The sequence below is a fragment of the Cygnus atratus genome, chromosome 3 (genome assembly GCF_013377495.2).
Source record: "Cygnus atratus isolate AKBS03 ecotype Queensland, Australia chromosome 3, CAtr_DNAZoo_HiC_assembly, whole genome shotgun sequence".
Taxonomy (NCBI): Eukaryota; Metazoa; Chordata; class Aves; order Anseriformes; family Anatidae; genus Cygnus; species Cygnus atratus.
The window spans coordinates 36662185-36684457 of NC_066364.1; the positions used below are offsets into that span (position 1 = coordinate 36662185).

The 22273-nt window shown below is 36.9% G+C and overlaps 1 protein-coding gene across 4 annotated transcripts in view; it reads left to right on the forward strand.

Moving 5' to 3' along the window:
* DOP1A (DOP1 leucine zipper like protein A) overlaps positions 1 to 22273 on the forward strand; it is a 63132-nt gene that overhangs the window by 9782 nt on the left and 31077 nt on the right. For all 4 annotated transcript variants that reach the window (XM_050710066.1, XM_050710065.1, XM_035559551.2 and 1 more), the window contains 13 exons: positions 103 to 294; positions 1547 to 1728; positions 3915 to 4085; positions 5635 to 5824; positions 6347 to 6445; positions 7502 to 7601; positions 9994 to 10103; positions 11965 to 12073; positions 13627 to 13747; positions 14456 to 14575; positions 15902 to 16016; positions 16901 to 17134; positions 19813 to 20437. In XM_050710066.1, the coding sequence (XP_050566023.1) occupies positions 157 to 294; positions 1547 to 1728; positions 3915 to 4085; positions 5635 to 5824; positions 6347 to 6445; positions 7502 to 7601; positions 9994 to 10103; positions 11965 to 12073; positions 13627 to 13747; positions 14456 to 14575; positions 15902 to 16016; positions 16901 to 17134; positions 19813 to 20437 (2314 nt within the window). In that variant the 5' untranslated portion in view covers positions 103 to 156. The remainder of the gene's footprint in view (positions 1 to 102; positions 295 to 1546; positions 1729 to 3914; positions 4086 to 5634; positions 5825 to 6346; positions 6446 to 7501; positions 7602 to 9993; positions 10104 to 11964; positions 12074 to 13626; positions 13748 to 14455; positions 14576 to 15901; positions 16017 to 16900; positions 17135 to 19812; positions 20438 to 22273) is intronic.

Here is a 22273-nt window from a genome sequence, read left to right on the forward strand (position 1 = left end):
ATGCCTCTCATAAGGGAAATGTCTTGCTTTTTCAATGAAATAGTTTTAGTAATAAGTCTCTGGAAGCAACGGTGTCTGTTTTTGTTTTTGTATTTTGAACAGGTAATGGTTGTACATGAATTACAAGCTAGTCTCTAGTGGGGACACTGTGGGAGGATGAACACGGAGGAGCTGGAGCTGCTGACTGATTCCAAGTACAGAAACTATGTAGCAGCAGTTGACAAAGCGCTGAAGAACTTCGAATATTCCAGTGAATGGGCAGATTTAATATCTGCGCTGGGAAAGCTGAACAAGGTATGCCTGTCAGGTGCCTTTGGAAAAGATTCAGGAACAGACAAAGAGTGCTAGCGTAATAATGTAAAAGGGTAAGGTTCCGTCAGTCTAATATGCTGGGAAATAATTTAAGCTTGAACCATATGTTGAGTATGTGCAGGGAGCAATAAAATCAAACAACTGCCTTTCTAAGGCTTACAGTAGAATGCTGTCTAATTTTAAGTAAGAGGGAAAGTTGTCCACGTAGTTGAAATAAACACAACATCTTTTTATTGATGACATTTACTTTTAATCTCATTTAATTTTATTAAAATAGTATGAAAAATAGAAGCCAGCATAAATATAAATATTTTTATGTAAAGTATGAGTTATAGAATGGGGATCAAATAATTCATTGGCCAGAGAATGCTATTCTGATTCATGCTAACAGTTAATATGTTAAATGTGTAATATCACTGTGATATTTAATAGCAGTTCACAAATGTTTACAGGTCATGTAAGATCTTGTTCTGATTACTCTGTTGAGTTTGGGATCTCCAGTCAGGGTCATAAAGTTCCATTCACACATTTTACCAGTGTGAAGCTCTGCAGAATTTCGCATAGAAGGCATTTACATTTTGTCCTTTAAACCTTGTGGAAAATCAAGAAGGGACAGTACTGTTGGCAATGCCAGTGGGATAGTTTCTTTGTATTAATTTTTCTAAAAAATCATAACAGTTCTTACAACATGTGTATAGTATACAAAGTGAGAGCTATGATATTGTGGAAGAAAAATATGAAGACAAATACAAATAAGCATTCTAGTCTTGAAGTGTTTATACAGTTTCAGACAGTGGTAAACTTCAGGATGTTGCCTCACTCATGGAAGTTTTTTGAACTTTGGGTGGTGAGTTGTTTGGGAGAACTTTAGTAGTCCTCTTTGAGCTACTGGCAATGCATTTCAACAAGTGGAGACAGTAATTTTTGTCCTGAGCTACTGTAGTGTGATTGTGGCATAAAAGGACTAGTAAAACAAAGTGAGTAAGCTGTGAGTGAGGAGCCTGCAGCAAGTGAAGTTCTGCCTTGGCATTTTCAGCTGTAGCAGGTGTACAAGTGGAAAGGCATTGCAAATAAAAAATTCCAAAGTACATGTTAAAAGATTTGTTAGTTGTGTTGTAAAACCAGGTGTGCGTCTTGACTGACTGTGTTTGGGAACTCGCTTGTAAAATGTGTGTGTGATGTTTAACTTACTTGCTTTGTTCTGTTTCCCTTAATGTGTTGATTTGTTTATCAGGTGCTACAGAACAATGCAAAGTACCAGGTAGTTCCAAAAAAGCTGACTATAGGGAAGCGCTTAGCACAATGCCTTCATCCAGCTCTGCCAGGTGGGGTTCATCGGAAGGCACTTGAAACGTATGAGATCATCTTCAAAATCATCGGGCCCAAGCGCTTGGCCAAAGATCTTTTCCTATACAGGTACAGTAGTTTAAACAACTGTATTCTGAATGCACGGTTGAGATGCTTTTGGTTTCCTGCAGCTTATATTAGTAATATTGCTTTGTTATATGGCAAGAATCACACAATTTCTTTGCTCATGTTACTGATGCTTGTGTAGTACTGTTCTTTGGAGTACTGTATACCAAAAGATACGCAGGTAACCTAATTTTTTTCCGAGGAACAAACTCTCTAGTGCTAGGAAATCTGGAATTCATTATTTCTTTATGGAAACAAAGTTTTGTGCATGTACGTACGTAATTGAAGTAATTGAAATGCTAAAGTTTATTTCAATGTATTTACATTTTTCTGTGATTTGAGTGTAACTCATCACAATAAATTGTTTCTTCCAAGCAATCAGGGCAACAGAACAGAAAGATTAATTGTTGTTTTTTTGTTGTTTTTTTTTTTAGAATGATGTGCAGGTGCAAAACTTTTCTTGCTGTCAATCTCTAGAATTGAGTGTAATGAAACCAAAGGATTTGGTTTCAAAGGTTTCAAACCTTGAAAATAAAGTGTAGTGAAAATATGCTGATTCCTAAACCTCCAGCAGGTTCTTGGGTGGGTGAGGGAGGGCAAGACATTAAGCTGTTTATTATGCAAGGAATAGAAGGATGTGTGCATATGTGTATACACACAGTTTTTAATCTTTAGCTATCCCTGAAGATTAAAATTTCGTCCATTTGAGAAATCATAGATTTAAAATTGAATTCTGATTACATAGCAAAAATGAATATTAATGCTTGGAAATAAATTGTGTACCTTAACTTCAGTTATTCTGTCTTGCATTGGCAATACATTTATATATAGTTATTTTTGTGAAGGGAGAGATCTGGTGTCTGGTTTTATGTTTTTTTTAAAGATTTTGTGAACTCGTAGCTCACAATTTTTTGCCTGCGTGGTTATTCAGTAGCTGCAGCATCTTGCTAACAGTAAGTTCTAGGATAGTGAAAAATGCTACCTTGTGTAATGTAACTAAGAGCCATTGTTGCTGATGCTTGGGAGGAGATGAAGACGTTCTGATTACGGCATTATCAAAGATTCCAGTATTTTTCATGTAAGCAGAATGTGTCTAAGCATCAAATCTTGAAGAATGAGTAGTAGCCTTACAAAGAAAGACCGTGGGTAGTGTGCTAGTTATTGAACAAAAAGGCATTTTCTGCAGAAAAACAAACCCATTGACAATGGCAAGACAGTGATTCTTGTAGATAAAGGCAAAAATAACTTTTAGAAACAATTCTGCTATTTGCAAAGATTTTCATTTCTCTGTAACGTCTGTAAACTTTATATCCAGAATGATTTTTAATAGTGGATCTGTAGGTATATATTTTAAGACCCTTGTCTCAAAGTTATTTTTTTCAGTTCATTTTTTTCCTCCGTGTGTCAGGAGTATTCTAACTTCAGTCCTCACTGATTCTGAAAACTACAGTTGTGTTCACACACCATTATTGGTGTTATTTGTCATAATTTGTTACATTTAGTAGCAACAGCAGAAATGATCTTAATATGTAGGATAATCTCCTTTATTTAGCTGATCACATTTGTAACATTCACGAACCTATATTTTCATGGTAAACTCAAAAATATACTCTTTTTCTAATCCTTTAAATATTTCAGTGTAAACAGTGGGCTTATTTTTAGGTTGAGAATCTGTTTCAGACTGAATTTTGAAGTAAATCTTATTGCTACTTAACAGTACAAAAGCCTTAAAAATATATTTTCAGATTATTTGGTGAAGTGAAAGGTCATTGTTTTCATTTTATTGTAAAAAGTGTTTTTATAAACTACCTCAAAGGTTCCGATCTATTTTTGTTTGTTCTTAATAAATGGAAAGACAAGGCATTTTAAAATAGTTTTTCCATTGTGATGTAGTGTGACAAAATTAGCATTTTATCGTGCATACTTGCTTCTAGTTTGATATTTGTGCCATTGGTGAAAGGCACGTTCATTTCTGGGCCTTTGGTGCTTTACCGTTACAGCTCATGATATTAATCTGTCAATCTGGGATGCAGTTGTACAGCGTGGTGGTCTGCGTCAGTGCTAAATTCTGAGATTAAAAGCCTGACGTTTAGAACTACATTGGGCATATCTGCAACGGTTTTATGATATAAATGAAACTGTCTCATGTGAGCAGCTTCCTAAAAGAGGTAAATTTCATTTTTCCACAGTTCCGGGCTATTTCCACTCCTTGCCAATGCCGCTATGTCTGTCAAGCCAACATTATTGAGTCTGTATGAGATTTATTACCTCCCTTTGGGGAAAACATTGAAACCAGGTCTGCAAGGACTGTTAACTGGGATTCTGCCTGGTTTAGAGGAGGGGTCAGAATACTATGAAAGGTAAGGATACATATGTTAATAAAGCAATGGACTAATTATTTTTTCTGCAACTTTTCATTACATACTTATTTATGGATTTTTTTTAAAGATAAATGATACTAATTTAATTCAGTCATATTAATTGCAACTGAACATTATGGTGGAAGATTCCAAACAATAATTATGGTAAATTAACTGTTAGTTGTTCCTGATACTGAAAGGGAATTTACAGTAAATAAACTTAGCGTTATAATTCAGTTACGGAGGTATATGGCATGTTAGGAACCAGAAATGTCAGGAACCACTTCAATCAGGAAGCACTTCTTTACTGTGCAGGTCGTGGAGCACTGGTACAGGTTGCCCAGAGAGGTGGTGGAGTCTTCCTCGTTGGAGACCTTCAAAAGCTACCTGCACGTGGTCCTGGGCAATGTGCTCTGGGTGGCCCTGCTTGGGCAGGGGGGCTGAGCCAGATGACCTCCAGAGGGCCCTTCCAGCCTCAGCCATTCTGAGATTCTGTGAACATTCTGCTTGTTTCTTTTCATGGGTTGTCGCTGAAATTATATTTGCTGTATTAGTTATGGTTTAAGATACAAGGACCAAGCTTCCATCATTAAGATTTGTCTGTTACCATATCTAAGTTATCATTAAACCACCTATGTGAGAGACAGGCAGCAATGATCCACCAATCTGTATGGATTATTAATATTTTCTAGCAGAGTGGCCTGGGAGGTAACAGCTGTTCTTACACTGACTGGGGCTAAGGCTTGCTGGTTAACTTGATCATAGTAGCTGGGGCATTGGTGTGGATTCTTAACATACTAATGGTTGAAGTTACACTCCACAGCTTTGAGGTTTTGGAATTGATCACGTGTTTACATATTCTTGGTATTTCCATAGAATATCGCTTGGAACTTCAGAAGCTAGAATTTTACAACTTGTACATGGAGCGCAATTTAACCGTACCTCTTTCCATTTCTTTGTAGGCAGATACAGCGTAGTTGGCATACCAACTACAGTGGACAAGGGCTACTTCTTTGCTGTGCAGTTTCCATCACCCTCCAAGGGCTGCTCAGCTTGCCTCTGAGGGCCTGTCGTACTGTGTGGAGGTGCTGCCTATGACTGGGGGAGAAGTGAGGGCGGTGAAAGCGATTGCTCTTGCTCAAACAATTGTTATGCCTTGTTATTGCCAGAAGTGCCTGGTGCAAGGCATCAGTGGGCGAAAGCTGTTTCCTTCATTCTTTTCTTCAGTAGCTGTGCTTTCCTGCTTTCTCTGTCTCTCAGCCAACAGTTGGCTTCAAGCAGCAGATGAAAAAGTTATTTGGCCCGTTGAACATAAGAAGTGTGTAAGGTGAAGCTGTGGGCACGCAGAAGTGCTCTGTAAGCCAGGCTTGCTAGCTGGATCACTGTGTTCAGGCTGCATTAAGAGGTTCAGGATCAGGGCTTCTCTTAGCCACTCAAAATAAAATGTTGATCTTCCCGTAAGGCTTGATTATTAATTTATTAGAATTAGGGGTGAAGGCAAGGACTGTGATGCATGACCTAATTCAGCTGACTTGGTTTTATTCTGCAGAACAAACACGCTGTTGGAGAAGGTTGCCTCAGCTGTGGACCAGTCAGCGTTCTATAGTGCTCTCTGGGGTAGTCTGCTCACAAGCCCTGCAGTTCGCCTGCCTGGAATCACTTATGTCCTCTCCCATCTCAACAGGAAGCTTTCAATGGAAGATCAACTCTATATAATTGGCAGTGACATTGAATTAATGGTAATGTTTTACTGACAGCAGTAATGTTGGTGTTAGACTTATTTATATAATAATCTGCTTCCAGAGGGGTTTAGATAACTTCCATGTCCTTGAATGTAGCCTTTGGAAATAAAAAATGGACATTAATTTGTTACACCTCCAGTTAAACTGATTATTATTTTTTTGAGTATGATGAAAGTGTCGCAAAGCTGAGTTAGCGTTTCAGACCTGCTTAGGTTTGGTATAGAACTTTATCTCCATTCGTGACTTCATTTTTTTGAAAAATATTGTCTTACATTTAATATGCAAAAGCTCAATATTTATACTTATATAGTTCAGGGAACCTGCTGATTATGTTTCTTCAGTGGTAAAATAACTATGTCTTCCTGTTTTATTTAATTATTCAAAATTCTAAAATAACTTTATTTCATACATTTCACCATACTTATAAGCAACTGTTCTTATTTTGAGTGTTCAGTTTTATCTACCTACTCAAAAAAGATAGAGCAAATAATTTATTTTTTGGTCCTGCTGTTACTTCAGGTGGAAGCAGTAAGCACGTCAGTGCAGGATACCAGTGTCTTAGTACAAAGGAGCACATTGGACCTTATCCTTTTTTGCTTTCCATTCCATATGAGCCAGGTAGGTTATTAATATAAGAGATACTAATGGGCAAACTCTTAAAGGTACTCTGCTTCTTAATCAGTAGCAGTATTTATGCAGTGTTTGTTAGTGATTTTTCTCCAGGTTTGAAGAGTCATCTATAAGAGATTCTCGTACAAGTTTGGCTCTTCTCATGTCATGATCCTCTACCCTTGTTCTGTCTAACTCGATGTGTTAACTTCCACTTACGCATACCCAAACCCCAATATACAATATTATGTCTAGTCTCTGCAGAAGCTTTTAATTTGCTCTGATTTGATTTGAAAGCAAGTCATCTGTTTATGTGCAAATGTGCGATTCTCAGCATTCAAAAGCAGTGAAAGCTAATCCTTTTAGCATAAGTGCTTCAGAACATGAAAGAATTAAAAAATAATTATGGGTTTTGGGTCAGCCCAGTGGAGCTGGAGTAATGGGAGATAAGACCTAGAAACTGTAAGGTCTATTTTTTATTTATTTTTTAATGTATATACACAAAATTCTCACTTTGTTAGAAATTATGGAAAACCTGCACTTTCCTGTATAAAGAACTGTGTTTTTCATGTGGAAGTGTTTTTTTTCACACTTACCAGTTAGTGTAAGAATATTTTGTGTGTCCCATTTTAGGTGGTAGGATGATGAAATTATCAATACAGATTTTGTTTGGAATATTAAGACTTATACAAACCTTCAAAACAGTAACAGATGGAAGTTATTTAAAATTCTTTCCTCTGATTTTTTTTTTAACTGGGTTTTAGTTGAATTTGCTTTCAAGGCTTTTGTCTAATAAAGAAAATTAAAGTACCTTGTAAGAAAAACAAGTTGCTAATGAAGTCAAGTATTTTTGCTATTTATGAAGTGTATATATATTTTTATATACTACAGAGTGTATGTCTAAATAATAATTTTTTTTTGGTTTCCTAAAAGCAAGGTTGTGTTCTTGTACTACTCTGAATTCATATATGACCATGAAATTAACGAAGCTTTAATGTACACTGAGCTGCTACCATAGCTGGAGTGTTACTTTTCATAGTTAAATTGTCTTGTTTCTAACTTCAGGCAACACGTCCAGACATGATCAGAATTTTGTCAGCAGCCCTTCATGTAGTACTGCGCAGGGATATGTCGCTCAATCGAAGGCTTTATGCATGGCTTCTGGGTAGGTTTGCGCTTTGTTTGATTTTTGGCCGAAAGTGGAATAGAGATTGTACATTCATTGGCAGTGTTTTGCTATATTGTGGAGAAAGTTGCTTGGAAAAATGAAACGCATAATTTGTGCCACAAGGAAGAATAGCAATCTGTCTCTCTGGGCATAAATGAAGAATGTCATGCTGAAACTCCTACCTGTTATATAAATTATTTGTATGTTTTGCTATAGCAGCAGTTACGGGCTGCATTCAGGCATGCATAGACACTGAAAGGCAAGTTTTGTCTCCCTAAAACCTTACAAAGGAAAACCAGAGAACAGGCATTGTAGACCGTGACAGTTGGAGGATAACAGGACAGAAGGGATGAAAATAAAACGGAATGTTAAAATGTGTTGATATTATATTGGTAGAGGCTTGAGCATGCAAACCTTAACTTTAAGCTTCATTAAATATTTGCATGGTTGAATTAACAAATCACCGATTATTTTTCATGTCTTCCACAGGCATAAAACATTATTTCAATCCCATTTGGGGGTAAATTGGATTACTGAGAAGACAGACACTTTTACTACTACCAAATGATAGATTATCATATATTAATACAGGCTTACTCTTCTGTATGAAATCAGTTTGTAATCAGAAAAGGACGAGAGAGAAGAGCAGCTATTTAGAAGACTTCAGTAACTACCTAGGGAATATTTAGAAAATTAAATAATTTTCTAAATAAATAAAAATACTCTTATTCAGCCTTTTTCTTTTGAGAAAATGAAATCTGTGGTCACATGTAGCTGGTCTGTTACTCTTGAAAACCACTTTCAGCCCACTTTGAGAGAGAATTCAGGATCTTAGACGTGGGAGTTCCTAAGTGTGTCATAGAAACCAGAGACTGAATGGAGGGAAATGTTTTCTTTTCTGGAGGGAAGACACTTATGCTCTGCTCTTACCTTTTTTGTTTAGCTTCCTATCTCAACAGCAAATACAAATCTACTACTCAGGCTAACCAGAACCCTTCCCAGCAGCTGTAGTGTCTTTCCCAGCAGACAGATAAGACATCAGAGCCAGGTAGCTTGTGGGTGAATGGGGAAAATAAGTAGCCAGGGGACGTGAGGGAGAGAACTGAAGGTACTAAGGGAGGGATGAAGTAAGCAACACTATTTTTCATGAGGGAGTTGGTTTTGTTGTTGTAGAAGCTGCAGGGATTTAAAGGATTAACATGAAAAAATCTGGGCTGCTTTAGTTTTGCTGTTTTTTTTCTGCAAAACTACAGATTCGTTGTTTTTAGTACTGCATATTAAATTCACACAACTTCTTGCCAGATGGATGTCATCCGTTAGATGATTAGATATATCAACTTCAGCAACAATCTTTTCATGCTTTAATCATTTTGCAAGACCCTGACTTGCAAATTATTTATCTTTTAAAGAAAGACAGTGAAATGCACTGTCATGCTGCATGCCTACATTTTCCAATTTAGCTAAGTTTGGGGGGATTAGATACGTCTTCTGCTGTCATTGAAAAAGATATTTCATGCTTTTAAAATCACTTTTTTCTTGGTTGTGGAAGCTCCTACAGCCATTGCATGAGTGAGGTTCCCACTGAAAGATACTGGAACTTCAGAAAATAGTTTCATAATGACTATTCCTGGTCCTGTTCTGCGAATAGTTAGTGCCTGCATTAAATACATTTTCAGAGAGACTTATTGGCATTTTGGCTTTTTCTTCTTACACTATGCTGCTTTTATATTACCATGGTATCCTACTGCTAGCACGTAGTATATGTGTAGGGGAGCCAGTTATGTTTGAAGACTCTCTGAAGTCTGATGTTCTGCACGGATTATTTGACTCTGGTGTTAGCTATTCCTTCCTATTGTTTTATAGCTGGGAGTGGTCTTAGTAACATTTTCTAGGCATAAAAATGACATTCCATCTCTTTGAATTCTGGTTATCTTAACCATTGATAACAGTGGTTGTTTTAAGTTGCTGCTGAGCAGAATTCTCAGACTTTCCTTTTTTTTTCTTTCTCCTTTTGTCAAATCAATTGTGTGTCCTCGTTATATTATTATTGACATATTCTTATGGGACATAGTCCTAGAGTGTCTTCTGAAAACTATAAAGTTTGTGCTGTGGTATTGAACACTTGTTTCTTTTCTGCAGGAAGTAATTTGATTAGTAGTGTTGAATAAAGTTAAACTTTGTAATTTGTGTGCAAACTGCTTGTATGGAAGTATCACTTACTTTCCTTTATTAAACTCTCTCTAAAATCATCTTTCTCTTGCCAACACTACTTGGACATCGTCCTGGTAAGTTACCAGTGCTAATGTGTTAATTTGTAACTTAAAGAAGTTGATAAAATATTCTATTAAGAGACAAATATTTATTTGCCTTCTCTTTTGTTTGCTTGAAGGTTTTGATAACAATGGTGCCCTTATAGGACCCAGAAGTACAAGGCACAGCAATCCCGAGGAGCATGCCACTTACTATTTCAATACCTTCTCTAAGGAGATGTTAGTCCAGGTAACTATACAATATTTTATTGTGTCATATATCCTCATAAATAGATACTGTGCAAAGTCGCTGTCTTTGTCTTGCGACTTGACATTTCAACGTGACCGTTTAATTTCTGTCTTATTGTGGTATTAAGTCCTACTCTTCTAAAACCTTCTCAATGAAAAGTGTAGTAAAGATATGAGACAATGTACTTCTTTACAATAACAATATGATCAGGACATGTTAGATTTCTGCTTGTCCTATTCTTCCATGAATGCAGCATACATGGAAGATACTTGATTATAAGCCCAGCACGCTGAAGCCTTTTCTATCACATAATAGAATTGGAGAGTTTTTTTCTACTAATGTAGATACAGAAAATTCCTCTGTTTTGGGAATTGGAAGCTTGTGATCAGATAGTCTTTACTCAGAAAGCCTGTGCAAGAAGGATCTTCTTCCCCTCTAAGGAAGGGGAATGTCTTTTCTACTGTCCACTGGCAGTCAGGAATAGTCAAGCAAGTTGGCTGTCATACTGTTTGACCCTTAAAGCCTTTCTAAGTGTGCTGGGATCACCTTGTCTCAAGAACTGTGCTCCTTCTCTCACAGTAATTAAAGTATACAGACGTCTTTCGAAATGCTGTGTCTGATCTTGAAATCAGGAAGATGTTTTCTCATTAAGGCAAATTGCTAAGGTCAGGATTTTTCTGATATTCAGATAAATTGCAGTACTATGTATGGGAATTAGAGTGGGGATTCCAAGATTAGTAGCTGGCAAGAATATTTAGCCTCTTGCTACTTGAAGCTGGATATCCAGCAGAGAGCTAGCACTTCTCAGTTTTATCTGAAGTTAATGAGAACTACTGATTTAGTGATGAGGAAAAGAACTGAATTCCCATAAAGCAAGGAACTTGCTGGCCCTCTTTACCCTTTTATTGCCTCTTCTGCTTCCCAGGGCAGATGATGAATATCTAAACCTTGAGGAGAGGTTTGGATGAGATGTAGTTTCACCCATACCATCTATACAAAATGTAGTCATCTTTTACCATTCTTTAGGCGCTTGTTCTGGTTGTCCTTTTAAATCTGCCCATCTGTGTGTCTTAAGGTCATTAAAGTTTTTCTGTCTGCAAAGACTAATGGCAGTGTAAAGTTGAAACAGTCCATTTATTATTTATTTATTTATTTTTAAGCATACAACTACTGTTACACTAGAATGGAGAGTGGCTATTTTTGACAATGGGGATGATCTATTCTTTTTTTTTTTTTGTCTTAAAATACTTTAAGGGCATTAAAAGCAATGGTTTGGTCTAGAAGACTTATATATATATATATTGTTCTGTTCTGCCTTCTTCTCTAGTAATCTCTCAATGAATTGTACACGTTGAGACAAATTATTGATAGTTCTGACCTTCTAAAGACATGTTAAAGTACCGAAGACTTTCCTTTCAGGATACTGGCTGATACCACCTGAGCTGTAGCAGATATAACAGTGGTCTGCCACGTAGGTGGGCATAGTATATGCTAGATGGACAGATTATTATTTATTCAGTCCTTAAATTCTACATGCCTTACCTTCTCAAACAATTTCTTCATTACTTTTTGTCTTCTTTTTTATTCTCAAGATTGGTATCTATTTACAGCATGTTACTGGGCATTCTCTATTTCCTTTTGTATTTTAGTATGTACCTATTAATATTTCTGTGGGTCAGGATTTGATCTTACAGGCAAAGCTGAGAGAACAGTTAAGTTTGGAGAGAATGAGCTGCACTGAGATAATGGTTTCCACTACTGAGAATTTTCCTTTTGTATGCAGCCTTTATTGTATCTTTCTTTCAACAGCTGTTTTCTGGTGTTCTTTTTCTTTTTCCTGTTATGCTCTTGCTCTTTGTAGGCCATGGTTGGAATATTACAAGTTAATGGACATGGAGAAGAAAGCACATTAATGCAAGACTTAAAGCCTTTTCGAATTCTTATCAGTTTGCTGGATAAGCCTGAACTAGGTAATTGTCATATTACTACTTTTATTCTTTATTTTGTCTCACATGGTTTGCTTAACTGATTTTTTTCTTTTGTTGGTCAAATTGGAAAAAGCTTTCTTCTTAATGGCAGTGCTAGTACTGTCAGGTTACTGGATTTCTGGATTTTTCTAAGCTAATAATTTTATGTAGTTGTTAGATTTACCTTCATCCAACTGCCATTTCTTCTACTTTCACCACATGAAATGGGAAATTAAAGTTATAGGCAGAAATGACTGCATGTTGAAAGAAATGCTAATAGGATCTTTCTCATTTCTTTAACTGAGCAGTGAATTTACAGTTTTGAGTCTCGGGTGTTGCTTTTGGGAATAATCTCATTCTGCTAATATGCACATAGAATTCAGATGTATTAGCAACAAAACAATTATTTTATTGTAGCATTATCAATAAGGAAACAAGTAATTTTTTTGTTGTTTTTTCATTTTTCCTTTCTGCTCTTTGGAGTGTTAAGATGCAATTTTTCAGCAGTTCATAAGGGCATGGGACTGAGACAAAAGTGGATTAGGCGAAGTATTGACAACAAGTGAGACTTTTTTTCTGTAGTAACAGTTTGGGAGGTGACTGATGATTATTGAAAGTTTGTATGTCTGTCCAGAGGTTTGGGGGCAGAATAGTAAAAGCATAAAAATACAGCAATTGTAAGAGTACAACTTGAAGTGGTCTTCCTGGTAATTTGTGGTTTTTGGGGGGTCGGTAATGTTTTCAGAGGCAATGTGTGCACATGAATTTTTCTTGAAGTAAGCAAAGCTATGAGGATACTTTGAGCAAACTGACAGAAGAAGCCAGTAGGATTTCAACTTGACTCGGTGACCATACTGTCACTGAAAGTAATTCATGAGGCTAGGAGACAGCACCAGAAAACAAAGGGTATTTCTAGCAGGATCACTTTGGGAACTAATTCCAAGTTGGTTTTGGTTGTTTATTTTTTCGTCTTAAAACTCAGGATTTAGCTCAAATCTGAAGGAGGCACTATTTCAAAAAATATCGTGTAGCTTGCATCTGGAATTAAAGAAAACCTACCTCAATTTAAAAGGAAGATGCTCAAAATATTTTATCTTGTATTATTTCCATTTAAATATTTCAGGATATTTTCTGTATGATAACAGTATAAACTAGCTTCTGGGTAGGTATCCTAAAATGGTTGTTTACAAGCTACCTTTGATTGAGAATTCATGTAGTTACATGTAATAATAATACCTCAAAGACAGTGTTTTGGCTTGAGCATGGTCCATGCTAACGTGCTTGCCTTGCTTTTCAACTAGATGTGCTTGTATCAAGCCACCATTGTACACATATGGACAGTGTGCTTGCGCTTTAGTATGCTCCTAGTTACTGTAATTGCCTGTATGTTTCTGGAATAAAAAAAAAAAAATCTGAAATTGAGGTGGCTTATGAAATTGAACAAAATGACTTATGGCTTCAGTGACCAAAGCTAGCTAATGATTTATTTAATTTCAGGTGTGGACTGTTGTGCTATTATAACTTACAAGGCTGTCGTTGCTGATATTTCTCTTTAGGCCCTGCCATCCTGGAGGATGTATTGATTGAAGTGTTTCGAACATTATATACACAGTGCAAAGCAGAACTGGAGCTTCAGGCAGAGCCTTCTTTCAACAAAGATCACACACAGCTAAGCAGGTAGACTGTGTATAATGTATTTTCCATTTGAAAAGAAATGCATCTTTCTGTTGCTGAAAGCATGCTGTATCTAGGTCATGACTGTGAAGCCTGCGAGGCTGTGACCTTGTTTTCTTCCTGATACGGGTTCCATTGATATTAATTGCAACTTCTGCGTTCACTGCAAAGGTCTGTAGGGCTCTAGGTGTTTTTTTTAACATTTAGAATGCAATCGACGTTTTTTATCCATGACAAAATTGCATGTTTGATACAGCTAAGTTCAGTATTTTGTTGGTATAGATTAGTTGTGGCATTCTTTACATCTGTGTTTTTCCCACTTCCCTGCCCCTCACCACCCCCCGGGAAAAAAAAATAAAAATGTGTGGGCTGATGAGCTTTCTTGTAGAAAAAAGTTGAAGATAGAGAGAAGCGTTAAAAGTATTTTAAGATTCGTGCTGAATACCTTAAAATACAGAGGAGAAAAGTTCAAAGCAGGGAGGGAACAACTAAATGACTGTAGGAATGATCCTGAGAAAACAGACAGGAAACCTGGGAGCCATACAGAGACACTGGTATGCAGAGCCTGCCCTACACTTAGTCCTAGAGCAACAACCATAGGGATGGGGGGAAGGTGTTTTGTCAGTGGTGACTGGCAGCAGGTAAACTTGGTGTAGTTACGTAACTTAGAAGTGAAGTCTAAAAATTTTAAATGTGTGTTTTTTCTTTTAGCAAACTGAGAGAAAACAAGAAAACAGCAGAATTGATTAAAACTGCCAATCTTCTATTTAATTCCTTTGAGCCTTATTACATGTGGGATTATATTGCTCGTTGGTTTGAAGAATGTTGTAGGTAGGTTATAATGCTCTGTATTCTTCTGTGTGTGTGTGTTTTTTTTTTTTTCTTTGCCTTTAAAGAAGTTACCCAGGGCTCTGCAGAGGGATCTGGAGAGCCTGGGTAGATGCACCGAGTCCAATTGTACGACATTCAACAAGGCCAAGTGCTGGGTCCTGCACTTAGGTTGTAACAACCCCATGTGGGGTCCAGGCCTGGGGAAGAGTGGCTGCAAAACTGCCCAGCAGAAAAGGACCTGGGGGGGTGCTGGTCAGCGGCCGGCTGAACATGAGCCAGCAGTGTGCCCAGGTGTAATTTCTGTTACGTGCAAATTTCTGAGTAGCAGCAGAGAATGTTAGCAAGAATGTGTTACAATTTACACAGAAGGACCCTTTTCACTGAACTATTTATAAAGCAGGATACTAGTTTTAGGAAGAAAGTTGGCTGTTTTAATGAGAGATGGTCACCTGATAGAGGTGTGGGTTGAGTACTTGTTTTAAATGTATGTCACAGAGATAATGCTGTTTGTGTTGTTGTTGTTATTTAATCTTTTGATAATTACTTGCTGTTAATGTTTTAGACTTGTTTTCTGTGATGCTCCTATTTCAAAAAAAAATCACTTTTTCAGTCCTGGGGATATATGTTCATGTGCTCTTCCAAAAGCAAGAGAAAAGATTAGCATAATTAACTATTACTGAGAATGTGACACTGCCCTTACCACCACTCCCATGAATGAGTTGGAGAAACAAATTCCTTTGTTCATACCCTCTGTTTATAATATCTTCAGATTGCAATGTGTTTTCAGTGTGTTTGTGTTTATTCAGCAATAGCGCTCATCAAATTTTGAATTCTTGTTGATAATAAAAGAGTGCTGGCAGTTGAAGCTGAAGCGGACATTTAGAAGAGCCTATCTTGTTTTTATCTTGCGCAGCTTTAAAGCTTCATGGGCCTTTTATTTCATTTTTGGTTATCTTAAATATTTAATGCCTTGGGTATAGATCTCTTCAAAATGACTGTTTCAAGTAGTCCAGGTAGCCCTGTTCCTTTAGTTCTATCATTGGTGCCTGGGCTCATACCAGAAAATACTGCTGGAGTCACAAATGCAATTTTCTTTAGCCTGAATTTCGTTATTTTATGAACGATGTCTGTTTTACAGTGAAAGGCTGGTTGCATGCTTTCAGAAGAAGCCACAGTGGGGCAAGTGCGGTACTTAACAGAAACAGGAGAGACTCCTTATTTGTTTATAAGAATTCTCCTTCGGGTGTACAGCTTCTTATTAACTTACAGGAATGTGGTCAATGTCATGGGGAAGAGATGTCATGAAACCCTGTTTGAATTTTGCAGGAGAACATTACATGCCAGACTTCAAACTGGGCCTGGAGGTGGTAATGAGCAATCTGAGTTACCCCTGACAAATTTCTGCTTGTTAGTAGATTTTTTGTTGGATATAGTGTCTTTGGTAAGAACTGTTTTATTTGTTACTAATCCTGGCATATGGTTTGTAGTCCTGTTTTTTTATGGTTTATAGACCTGGTTTATAGGCTACAGAAATATTATACCTACCTTATTAAATTTTCTTACCAAAAAGGTTACTGTCATAAATTGCTGGGTAACTTTAAAACAAATTTTGATTTCAGTGTATGATTTTTTGATGGGATGGTTGGATATTAGCAGACTTCTAATGATGCTTACACCTGAAACCTTTTTGTTTGTCCTTGATTTCTTTTCTCTAAAACTACACTGTATTAATTACAAGCAGTCTTTTGTAGTTTTATGTGCTAGTTTAGATGTGCAACTTTCTTTTAAAGCTCTTTTAAATGTTGTGATAAGATGTATCTTTCTGTTGGCATTGCTTAATGTAGCAAAGACTGTTGGAACTGTTTTTTTCTACCTGTCTTTCCTCAATTCTTTGCTTTCTCATTTCAAAGCCTACTAGAAGTATGAGAGTGCTGTGTCAGGTATGGCAATCAGCCCGTTTTCCATTTACTTATACTTACTAATGATTTGTTTTCTCATTTTTCATTCTTTAATTTGTATGTTAAGGATATTAAAATAATAGTATTATTTTTAGCCTTATTACTGTATTTTGTAATGTGTACATAGTGAACAAGATGTAAATTTCTGAAAAGTTCAATATTTATATTTGTTAGTTACCCAACTGTAAAGTTAATGTGAGACTAAGAACTATATCCTTCCCAAAATTTACAAAATTAAGACATTCATATTCCATTTTCCGTATGTGTAGAACACAGTTAAGCAAATGATAGGTACCACTGTTATAGCAAATAACACAAATCCCACCCTAACAGTTACAACTCATGAGCTGTTTTATTTCTTTTCTAGGAGACTTACATTGAAATACAGACAGAACACTTGCCTCAGCTGTTGCTCAGAATGATTTCTGCATTGACAAGCCACCTTCAGACTTTGCACTTGTCTGAGCTTACTGATTCTCTGAGACTCTGCTCAAAGATCCTTAGTAAGGTCCAACCTCCACTGCTGTCTGCAGGTGCAGATGGTACGCTGCAGCTTCCTAGCGGACACAGTAGCTCCATTAAAGAATGGGAAAATAAAAAGGTAACTGATTGTATTGTGCAGTGTCTTGGAAAATGATGATGTCTTGGAAAATGTCATTGAAAAATGATACTTTTGTGTGTGTGTGTGACTTTCCTTTAATGAAAAGTGGGCTTTCTAAGTCAGTGTTGGATTGCTTATAGGTCTTCATTGTATTTTGCCTAACATACAGCAAAAGGTCTTGATTCTTAAGAGTTTCTATCTATATTTAATAGTATACATATGTAAATCACTTCAGAATCAGAAAATTAGAAAACTAAAACTCCTGTTTGATATTTTAATGCACTTCAGAAGTCTGATCTTGTAGAATAACTGAACTCAGAAGAATTCTTCACCTTGGTTATGTGTGAGGAATATGTTAATTCTTCGATCACCCAATTTATATGCATCAGATGAATATCAATTGTTTCACTGTCAAGTTCTTGGAATTATTTATTAAAAAAATAGAAGTTACAAACCAGCCAGCAGCTATTTCTTTTAACAATTTGTCTAACGTGTTCCAGGCAACCATGGCTTTGGAAATTATTTTAAGTGACGTGCCCTGAAATCCTTGATCTCTGATGGATCCAGCTGAAGAAACTAGAGGAACATCATAGAGTGGTTTAGGTTGGAAGTGACAGTTGGAGGTCACTGCTTTGGAATTGCAGGGACAATTTCAAAGTTAGATTCTACTTTAAAGCTAGGTCAGGTTGCTCGGGATCATACCCAGCTCAGTTTTGAGTATCTCCAAGGACCAAGTTCCCACAACTTTTCTGTACAGCCTGTTCATTTGCACTGTTTGGCTACATTAATAGGGTGAGGGATTTCCAAATATTTGGTTAGAATTCCCATTGTTGCAGCATGTGTTTGTTGCCTCTTGTTCTTTCACTGTGGATTTCTCAGCACACCTCCATCTTTTCAGCTAACTAACAGGAAGTCTTGGCAATAAAGACACAACCCTTAGCATTTTTTTGTCTTAAGACTGAGCAAATCCAACTCTCTCTCAGCTTTCCTTGTATGTCAAGTGCTCTTCTGACGGCCCTCCACTGAGCCACTTACTCTAGTACATCAGTGTCTATTTTGTACTAATTATCACAAACTTGGGCACAATATTCTTGATGCAGCCTTAAAACTGATGAACAGAGGGGAGTAATCTCTTCCCTTGACATACTGGCTATATGTCTGCTAATACAGTCCAGTACGTGGTTTGTATTATTCTCCAGAAGAGTCCTCTGCTGGCTCACGTTCAGCTCATCCATTAGGACTTGCACATCCTTTATGCAGGATCCTATCCTTATCCTTTCTACCCAGCTGACACCCAGCCTGCGGTGGCTTTCTTTTTTTTATAAAACCTGTTTTAATTGAGTGTTTTTGCCCCTCGAACCTTCACAGGCCTTTTTATTTCAATTACAACTGACTGATGTGTGACCATAGCTTTTACTAAAAGAGAACAAAATTAATTCCTTTGTTTCTAGTCTCTTGTGCAGTGTAATTCAAAAGATAGTGTCACCTATTATCTCTTCGCATACTTTTTACTATGTATTAACACAGAAAACAGTGAAAACTATCCCAAATAAATTTTAGTTTTGATTCTTACTCTGGCTCTGGTAAAGCAAGATGTAATGTGCTATATACAGAACAATGTTTGTTTTTATTTATTTACAAAAAAAAAATTCTCAGATCTTTAGATTATGCTTGAATAACAGCACGCATTTGAGATTAAGACATTAGACAGCAAGACGGAACTTCTGGGCTGGCTGGATCTCGGGCAACATCTGCTGTCACTGTTAAAACAGCTTGGTGAGAAGTCTGTAGGCATGTACTTCACATGCATATACTCCCCCTGATCCATGCACTGCTGTTTGAGCTGCATTCACCTCATACCAGCAAGCAGAGGCTGTGTCAATGGTTACCGGGAGACTATGGGAGGTTAGAGCAGCACAGAAAGCCGCTGTGAATTCCTTATTTAGTAGGAATCATTCATCAGTTATGCGCATGTTCAGCATAGGTATAGGCACTTTTTAGATTTTAATGATGTAATATCTAATGTAATTATTTACTTGTGCAGTGCGATTTTCAAAAGTGTCAACAGGGAAGTGTATACTTCTCTACGCATAAGTTTTCCTGTTCTTCTTTCCTGACATCTCCTTTTACCTCGTTTGCCTGCAGACATTTTTTACTCTGTTATGATTGCAGCAGTTTTCTGATTAACAGATAATTATCTTTTCCCTTTGTAGAAGCACATGCTAAAATCTAGTGTTAAAACAATCTTGCTGGCTAAAATGACTATAAGTAACATCGTTTAGTGTTCTGCTTCATGGTGGAAGTGAGGGCGTTCCATTGGTGTATGAATATCTTGGTTTATGATGCTGTATTAAATACCTTTTCATATGCATTTCAGAATTCTTTAAATATTATTGCTGTTAACACTTTATTCCTATCATGATCATGTCTATTTTTAATTAAAGTATTCTGCTTGTTAAACAGTGTTTTTTAATTGTTTTTATTGTTTGGTCTGTCAAGCTTACTGAAAGAACTTGTAAAAGAAAAATGCAAATATTATTTTTGCATAAAATGTGTTTATATGAATAGATTTAAAACCATGGGATAAAATTGTTGCTTTCAAATGGAGAAGTAGATAAATGATTTCTTACTAGTAAATAACCCATTTTAAATGGTCATTAAACTTTTATCTCAATTAGGTGCCATCAGCTTCACTTGACAATCCTAATGATGTGTTTGAAGATGGTGAAAATCCTCCAAGCAGCCGATCGTCAGAAAGTGGATTCACCGAGTTTGTGCAATACCAGGCAGATACAACCGATGACATTGACAGGGCACTGAACGAAGGTCACGGTGCACCTGGCATTCCGATTATAGGTAGCACATCCTCAGAGACTGAGACGGCATCAACTGTGGGATCTGAGGAAACCATTGTACAGCCTCCTTCCGTAGTAACGCAGGGGACAGCAACTCGAAGTGGGAAAACGATACAAAAGACTGCAATGCAGTGCTGTTTGGAGTACGTCCAACAGTTTTTAACCAGATTTATCAACCTGTATATCATTCAGAATAATTCCTTTTCTCAGCCCTTAGGGACAGAGCTTCCAGTAGACCCCGGTAGAGAGCAAGGACAGACCGCAAAATGGGATAGAGAATTGCATGGCGATGCTAAGGCAAAGAAAATAAACAAGAAAAAAACACCAAAAGAATACCTTCCTGCCTTTATTGCTGCTTGTCAGCTCTATCTTGAATGTTCAAGCTTTCCTGTTTACATTGCTGAGGGAAACCGTACTTCAGAATTACATCCTGGGAAGCCTGAAGTTGGTAAGCTGAACCCTTTGTTCTTCACTTTTAAAGTACTTGTTTTCAAAACACTTTTAAAGTAATAGTATTAATGGTGTGTTTGTGTTGCAGCTTGCCATTCCTCTTAGAAATATATTTTTTACTCTTCATCAATTAGTTTGCTTTTTGAAAACTACACTCTTTCTTCAGAGGTTTCCTCAAGAACAATGCTGGCATGAGGTTCAACATTTATATCTGTCACACCAATATTAGTTAATTATAGAGACTGAAGCCTGAGAGTAGAATTTAGACCTTTAGATGTTCGTCTTTACTATATGGAATGTTTTGTTAATAATATAACTTTGTCATACTTGATGTCAGCTGTTGCTAGTACAAAACATGTTTTTAGCTTCATTTTAGTAGTTTTGGACTGATGTGCATTTTGATTACTTTGTGGAGTATATGGAAATATAAGATTCTGACCACTAAAAGTCATACCAGAAAAGAAATTAATTAATTTTACTTCGCTTCTGTTAAAGGTTAAGTAGTTGTTTCCTTAAGGGACAGTTTCATGAACAGTTCTTCTAACCACAATTGCATTATGTGCAATAAAAAAGAAAATGGAAGTGGTGGGTTTTGTTAATGTGCTCACAGGTGGGTGTCTCTCTCTGCAGATACAGGAACACGATTAAACTGTTGACAGTTTGGGATTACTGTAGAAGTGTGACTTTTTGATGGGTGATCCTTTTGGCAGTTTGTAAATTCTTCCATTTACGGTTCTAATTCTGGTTCTTCTTCTGGTCTGTCACTTGACAGTTGTATTAAAATGATGTTGTGGTGAATAAGTTTGAAGTGTGCACAAAATAAGAATTACAAGAATTTTGGCTTCGGTCACGTTTTTTTCTTGGAATCTTCATATTGGCAGCTTTTTGTTCTTATCGATAACTTTTAAAAGCAGTTGGCACCTCTTGGAGGATGATAGATTTTGTGGTTTGGTGTTTCTCTGTTTTGTTTTTTTGAAACAGATTTTGATTTAACGTGATTTCTTCTGTTCCTGTAGTCTTCAAGATGAATTATATATGCCTTAGCCAGGAGCAGATCGTATCTATAACTTTGTGAGATCCAAAAATATCAAGTATCTGTCAGCTGAAGGCAATTTGGTTACAGTTGTTTATTAACTAGAGGTATTGCAATGCTCAAGGGGTTCTACCTTTTGTTAAAGATCTAAGACAGGTTATCATCTATAACGTGACCCTGAAATACTTAATTTATGATTTTTTCAAACACTAGCAGCCTACAAATGAGTGTTATATCAGATAACCGAGAAAGTTTGAAAATATCAGCTGTCTGCTTATTACTTTTCTGTGGATTTAACACTTTGGATCATCACTGCCTTCTGATCTCCAAAGCAAAAAGCTGGTAGAGCTTGAGTAATGTGTTCTCGTGAAGGTAGCGATTCTAGGAATCGCATTCACTTTGCTAAATGTCTTATATTTGCTTTGCTTATTTGGCATCTGAATTTTCCCATTTGCAGTTTATTAAACAGTTTGAGGAATAAGCATGAACTGTAGGTGGTTGGAGTCAGCTGGAAGGGTTTTATTTCAGATGTGAACATGCATTGTACCCAGTGGCAGGGCAGACAGGAACAGCAGTGGGAATGAGACTGCAGAGCTGCCCAGGGAGTCCTGCTTCCTGTAGCTGCTGCAGTTGGGATGGAGAATGGGAGAAGGTAGTCACCATAATTTGCACACCAGCCTTTTCTTCATTTATTGGTATGTTTTTCTGCTGCAGAGGAATCTGTTTTATCAAAGGGTTCCTAAGTTTGGAACATGCTTTTGAGGGGTTGTATTGGTAATGATGACTCAATTGCCTTTAATC